The sequence below is a fragment of the Palaemon carinicauda genome, chromosome 42, assembly GCF_036898095.1.
Source record: "Palaemon carinicauda isolate YSFRI2023 chromosome 42, ASM3689809v2, whole genome shotgun sequence".
NCBI lineage: Eukaryota > Metazoa > Arthropoda > Malacostraca > Decapoda > Palaemonidae > Palaemon > Palaemon carinicauda.
In genome coordinates this window covers 28,622,426-28,629,794 of record NC_090766.1, presented here as the reverse complement: position 1 = coordinate 28,629,794, position 7,369 = coordinate 28,622,426, and the positions used below count along the sequence as shown (strand labels likewise).

The following is a 7,369-nucleotide window of genomic DNA, read 5'->3' as shown; positions in this document are numbered from 1 at the left end:
GTGGGTCGCAACATTGTCAGTGTGGTGCAGTAGCGTAGCCTACTCATATCCTGTGAAAGACCACTGCTTCTTCTGAGGCCAGACAGTCAAAAAGCTTTTGCATAAGTGACGATCTTCTTCCTCTTCAACCATGAAGACTTTCATCACTCTGCTGATCTTCGCTTCATCGCTGCAAGCAAATGTAAGTTTACTAGTTTGTCCATTTGTTTAAGGTCCTGTCCTTTTGTTTTCAATCAAGACTTTCTAGGGCCTTTCTCATCATTATTATTGATTTTATAAGTACTAGATTGCAGAATAGTCGTTATGGGGCACCATGAAGAAAATGTTGATTAATATTTTAGATATGTGCATTAGTCCTCTGTGGAATGCTATTTTTCTTTTCCAATATTATTCTTCTCACTATCCTTCAATTTCTCTCCCACGTGTATATCGGTCACATTAAGTCATTCTATTTTATTTTAATCAATTAAATCTTGTAGTACAAGGTTCTTACTCAGTCATTTTTCTATAGATTTTGTTCAAGCTTTACATGTAAATTTAGTTCATTCACTGGAATTTTCAAGTTGAAACAGACAGTTCCTTAAGAATTCAATATTCTTCAATGGTCAACTGGAAGCTTTTGCCTAATTTTGTTACATATTTTATTTCCAGAACTGTTCCTTTAGCTCAATCTGTCTATTATTCTATTATTGCCTGGCAAAAATTATTCTGATGTTATTGTCAACACCGTTTGGTTTTATCTTTTCTTTAAACCAAATAATAAAATGATCTTTCTGTCTATTACAGGGAAACCCAGGTGAGTAGATTCAATCTCGAAGCGATCCATTAAACACTTGGACATCAGAACTGTAAGTAAGACATACAAACTTCGTTGACTTTCACTCTCTCGGAAGCAACGCCACGAAAGTGATTTCAATATCAACACCTTATTCACCAAATCGATATAACTGTAGTGGGACATCTTATTCATATGGTGATTAGTTCCATTCATTTCAATTGATTTTCCTTATACACTTGAGGATTTCACATTTAATGATAATATCTAAAAAATAATGTACTACAGATTCCAAATGAGTTTTATTTTATTTAACAATTTTCCTTTAAAAAATATTCACTAGGAGAACCCTGTCTCTTCTTAGATCGAACTCTTTTCAGAGGCTGAGCCAACCCAAAGAATAATAATACTTTCCCTTTTACAGTTCTTGGATCAGAATCAGGCCAACCTGAATCATCGGAATCCTCGGAATCTTCGGGATCAGGTTAGGGACCTCAGGAGTTTCTTGTGATGGCTTCGAATTTAGTGGATATAGTAAAGAGTAACATCCTTCCCCAGTAAAATGTTTTAAGATTTGATCAACGTTTGAGGGATAACAGTTGGCAGTGAAGATTAAATCTAATGAAATTTATTCCTTCTTCTTCATTTCAAGCCTGCACACTAAATGATATATGTACCGAGAATGACGGGTATTGTTATAAGGTGAACAGTGGCCATAGCTGCAGTGGCACCTCCTTCCCCGAGGGATGCGACGGGGTAAATTGCTCTTGCTGCATTGAAGGTAAGCGATGGCCCTAAATAATTCACTTTACAGTTTCTCTTGTTCGCAGTTTTTATGAGAAATCTGGAGAGCTTATGTCCAAGTTATAACCCATCTATTTCAGGCGACTAAAATCTAGATTCATATTACATAAAATATGCGCACTTCTTTTCAAAGGAGGATTTTTCTATCATATTTAATACTTATTGGATATTTAGAGATCTTTGTGTTTACTGTTGTATTGTATTATTATAAAGATCATCTTTTAGTATTTAATCTACTAAACATGAGTGATGTAACATTCAGTAATTCTAATTGAATGAAACGTTCTTGAAGAATTCGCAGTGTGTGCAAACGAAACCTTGTGCACCGATGTAGGTGGTTACTGCTACAATGAACTTGATGGTGAAGTATGCCTTGACGTTATTGATTCAACTCTGTGCGCTGGTACCAGTTGTAGCTGTTGTCACCCTTGTAAGTCACTTAGCCTCATATGGGATAGCTAATGATGCAGTGGTTAATTATGAAATCTATATTTCAAAACATGCAAATATCTGATCAGTTATGAAAAAGAGAATTACATGAATAAGATTAAAATGTTTGATAATTGTTCTCTACTCAATAATTTATATATACTTCCCAACTGATGCCTGCTACAAGTTCTTATATTATATCTTATAGAATTAGTTCCATTCATGTCCAGTGATTTTCCTTATATATCTGAGGATTTCATATATAATGATAATATCTAAATAATAATGTAATAGAGATTCCGAATTTTTTAATTTTATTTAATACCTTTCCTTTACAAAATGTTCACTAGGAAAACCCTTTCTCATCTTAGATGGAACTTTCTCCAAACTCTGAGCCAACCCAGAGAATACTAATAGTTTTCCTTTTACAGCTCTCGGATCAGAATCAGGTGAAGCTGAATCATCGGAATCCTCGGAATCTTTGGAATCAGGTTTGGGACCTCAGAAGTGTAGAAAAGTCCTTCAGATCCTTCCTGGCCGATAGCAGGCAGAAATATCTGGCAATCCCTTTGATATTTGGACATTCTCCTTCTTATAAATTTTCAAATCTGATCATTATGCCCTTAGTTATAATAGTATTATTGTCTTTTTGAAGAAAGGTTTCACACTTTATGATTACTTATCATTCACTTTCTTTATTTAATACATTTCCTTTACAAAATGTTCAATAGGAGAACCCTGTCTCATCTTAGATCGAACTCTCTTCAGAGGCTGAGCCAACCCAAAGAATACTAATAGTTTTCCTTTTACAGGTCTCGGATCAGAATCAAGCAAAGCTGAATCATCGGAATCCTCGGAAACTTCGGAATCAGGTTTGGGACCTAAAAATTGTTGAAAAGTCCTTCAGATCCTTCCTCTGGAAAACCTGACTACATGAAAGGCTTGGCCGATCGCAGGCAGAAATGTCTGCCAATCCCTTTCATATTTGGACATTCTCCTTCTTATAAATTTCCAAATCTGATCATTATGCGCTTAGTTATAATAGTATTATTGTCTTTTTGAAGAAAGGTTTCACACTTTATGATTACTTATCATTCACTTTCTTTATTTAATACCTTTCCTTAACAAAATGTTCACTAGGAGAACTCTGTCTCATCTTAGATCGAACTCTCTTCAGAGGCTGAGCTAACCCACAGAATGCTAATAGTTTTCCTTTTACAGCTCTCGGATCAGAATCAGGCCAAGCTGAATCCTCGGAATCCTCGGAATCTTCGGAATCAGGTGAGGGACCTCAGAATTGTAGAAACGTCCTTCAGATTCTTCCTCTGGAAAACTTGACTACATGAAAAGCTTGGCCGATCGCAGGTGGAAATATCTGTTAATCCCTTGGACATTTGGACATTCTCCTTCTTATAAATTTTCAAATCTGATCATTATGCATTTAGTTATAATAGCATTATTATCATTTTGGAGAAAGGTTTCACACTTTATGATTACTTATCATTCATTTTCTTTATTTAATACCTTTTCTTTACAAAATGTTCACTTGGAGAACCCTGTCTCATCTTAGATCGAACTCTCTTCGGAGGCGGAGCCAACCCAAAGAATGCTAATAGTTTTCCTTTTACAGCTCTCGGATCAGAATCGGGCGAAGCTGAATCATCTGATTCCTCGGAATCTTCGGAATCAGGTTTGGGACCTAAAAATTGTTGAAAAGTCCTTCAGATCCTTCCTCTGGAAAACCTGACTACATGAAAGGCTTGGCCGATCGCAGGCAGAAATGTCTGCCAATCCCTTTCATATTTGGACATTCTCCTTCTTATAAATTTCAAAATCTGATCATTATGCGCTTAGTTATAATAGTATTATTGTCTTTTTGAAGAAAGGTTTCACACTTTATGATTACTTATCATTCACTTTCTTTATTTAATACCTTTCCTTTACAAAATGTTCACTAGGAGAACCCTGTCTCATCTTAGATTGAACTCTCTTCAGAGGCTGAGCCAACCCAAAGAATACTAATAGTTTTCCTTTTACAGGTCTCGGATCAGAATCGGGCGAAGCTGAATCATCTGATTCCTCGGAATCTTCGGAATCAGGTTTGGGACCTAAAAATTGTTGAAAAGTCCTTCAGATCCTTCCTCTGGAAAACCTGACTACATAAAAGGCTTGGCCGATCGCAGGCAGAAATGTCTGCTAATCCCTTTGATATTTGGACATTCTCCTTCTTATAAATTTCCAAATCTGATCATTATGCGCTTAGTTATAATAGTATTATTGTCTTTTTGAAGAAAGGTTTCACACTTTATGATTACTTATCATTCACTTTCTTTATTTAATACCTTTCCTTAACAAAATGTTCAATTGGAGAACCCTGTCTCATCTTAGATCGAACTCTCTTCAGAGGCTGAGCCAACCCAAAGAATACTAATAGTTTTCCTTTTACAGCTCTTGGATCAGAATCAGGCCAAACTGAATCATCGGAATCCTCGGAATCTTTGGAGTCAGGTTCGGGACCTAAAAATTGTAGAAATGTCCTTCAGATCCTTCCTCTGGAAGTCCAGATTACAAGTAAGACTTGGCCGATAGCAGGCGTAAATATCTGGCAATCCCTCAGACATTTGGACATTCTCCTTCTTATAAATTTTCGAATCTGATCATTATGTGGTTAGTTATATTAACATTATTATTTTTTTGAAGAAATGTTTCACACTTTATGATTACTTATCATTCACTTTCTTTATCTAATACCTTCCCTTCACAAAATGTTCACTAGGAGAACCCTGTCTCATCTTAGATTGAACTCTCTTAAGAGGCTTAGCCAACCCAAAGAATACTAATAGTTTTCCTTTTACAGGTCTCGGATCAGAATCAGGCCAAACAAAATCATCGGAATCCTCGAAATCTTTGGAGTCAGGTTTGGGACCTCAGAATTGTAGAAAAGTCCTTCAGATCCTTCCTCTGGAAATCCTGATTACATGTAAGGCTTGGCCGATAGCAGGCGGAAATATCTGGCAATCCCTCAGACATTTGGACATTCTCCTTCTTATAAATTTTTGAATCTGATCATTATGTGCTTAGTTATATTAGCATTATTATTTTTTTGAAGAAAGGTTTCACACTTTATGATTACTTATCATTCACTTTCTTTATTTAATACCTTTCCTTTACAAAATGTTCACTAGGAGAACCCTGTCTCATCTTAGATCGAACTCTCTTCAGAGGCTGAGCAACCCAAAGAATACTAATATTTTTCCTTTTACAGCTCTTGGATCAGAATCAGGCCAAGCTGAATCCTCGGAATCCTCGGAATCTTCGGAGTCAGGTTAGTTACCTCAGTATTGTAGAAAAGTCCTTCAGATTATTCCTCTGGAAAACCTGACTACATGAAAGGCTTGGCCGATCGCAGGCAGAAATATCTGGCAATCACTTTGACATTTGGACATTCTCCTTATAAATGTTCAAATCTGATCATTATGAGCTTAATTATAATAGCATTATTATTTTTTTGAAAAAAGGTTTCAAACTTTATAATTACTTATCATTCACTTTCTTTATATAATACCTTTCCTTTACAAAATGTTCACTTGAAGAACCCTGTCTCATCTTAGATCGAACTCTCTTCAGAGGCTGAGCAACCCAAAGAATACTAATATTTTTCCTTTTACAGCTCTTGGATCAGAATCAGGCCAAACTGAATCATCGGAATCCTCGGAATCTTTGGATTCAGGTTTGGGACCTCAGAATTGTAGAAAAGTTCTTCAGATTCTTCCTCCTGAAAACCTGACTACATGTAAGGCTTGGCCGATAGCAGACGGAAATATCTGGCAATACCTTGGACATTTGGACAATCTCCTTATGAATTTTCAAATCTGATCATAATGTGCTTAGTTTTAATAGCATTATTATCTTTTTGAAGAAAGGTTTCATACTTTATGATTACTTATCAATCACTTTCATTATTTAATAACTTTCCTTTAAATAATGTTTACTAGGAGAACCCTGTCTCATCTTAGATCGAATTCTCTTTAGAGGTTGAGCCAACCCAAAGAATACTAATAGTTTTCCTTTTACAGCTCTCGGATCAGAATCAGGCCAAGCTGAATCATCGGAGTCATCGGAGTCATCGGAATCAGTTTAGTTACCTCAGAATTGTAGAAAAGTCCTTCAGATTCTTTTTCTGGAAATCCTGACTACATGAAAGGCTTGACCGATCCCATGCAGAAATATCTGGCAATCCCTTGGACATTCTTCTACTTATAAATTTTCAAATCTGAAGTTATGTGCTTAGTAATAATAGCATTATTGTCATTTTGAAGAAAGGTTTCACACTTCATGATTACTTATCATTCACTCTTTTTATTTAATACCTTTCCTTTACAAAATGTTCACTAGGAGAACCCTGTCTCATCTTAGATCGAACTCTCTTCAGAGGCTGAGCCAACCCAAAGAACACTAATAGTTTTCCTTTTACAGCTCTCGGATCAGAATCAGGCCAAGCTGAATCCTCGGAATCCTCAAAATCTTCGGAACCAGGTTAGGGACCTCAGAATTGTAGAAAAGTCCTTCAGTTTCTTCCTCTGGAAAACTTTACATGAAAGGCTTGGTCGATCGCAGGTGGAAATATCTATTAATTCCTTGGACATTTGGACATTCTCCTTCTTATAAATTTTCAAATCTGATCATTTTGCGCTTAGTTATAATAGCATTATTGTCATTTTGAAGAAAGGTTTCACACTTCATGATTACTTATCATTCACTTTTTTTATTTAATACCTTTCCTTTACAAAATGTTCACTAGGAGAACCCTGTCTCATCTTAGATCGAACTCTCTTCAGAGGCTGAGCCAACCCAAAGAACACTAACAGTTTTCCTTTTACAGCTCTCGGATCAGAATCAGGCCAAGCTGAATCCTCGGAATCCTCAGAATCTTCGGAATCAGGTTAGGGACCTAAAAATTGTAGAAATGTCCTTCAGTTTCTTCCTCTGGAAAACTTGACTACATGAAAGGCTCGGCCAATCGCAGGTGGAAATATCTGTTAAGCCCTTGGACATTTGGACATTCTCCTTCTTATAAATTTTCAAATCTGATCATTATGCGCTTAGTTATAATAGCATTATTATCATTTTGAAGGAAGGTTTCACACTTCATGATTACTTATCATTCACTTTCTTTATTTAATACCTTTTCTTTTCAAAATCTTCACAAGGAGAACCCTGTCTCATCTTAGATTGAACTCTCTTCAGAAGCTGAGCCAACCCAAAAAATACTAATAGTTTTCCTTTTACAGCTCTCGGATCAGAATCAGGCCAAGCTGAATCCTCGGAATCCTCAGAATCTTCGGAATCAGGTTAGGGACC

The 7,369-nt window shown here is 36.2% G+C and overlaps 1 protein-coding gene across 1 annotated transcript; it reads left to right on the top strand.

Annotated features, from left to right (window-relative positions):
• Positions 1-130: 130 nt before the first annotated feature.
• On the top strand, positions 131-6,955 carry LOC137633066 (sericin-2-like). Its single transcript, XM_068365231.1, has 11 exons — positions 131-181; positions 787-796; positions 1,200-1,259; positions 1,428-1,556; positions 1,872-2,009; positions 4,457-4,579; positions 4,866-4,988; positions 5,274-5,333; positions 5,679-5,801; positions 6,485-6,544; positions 6,891-6,955. Exons 1-11 carry the CDS (start codon positions 131-133, stop codon positions 6,953-6,955), a joined length of 942 nt encoding a protein of 313 aa, XP_068221332.1.
• The last annotated feature ends 414 nt before the right edge of the window (positions 6,956-7,369 follow it).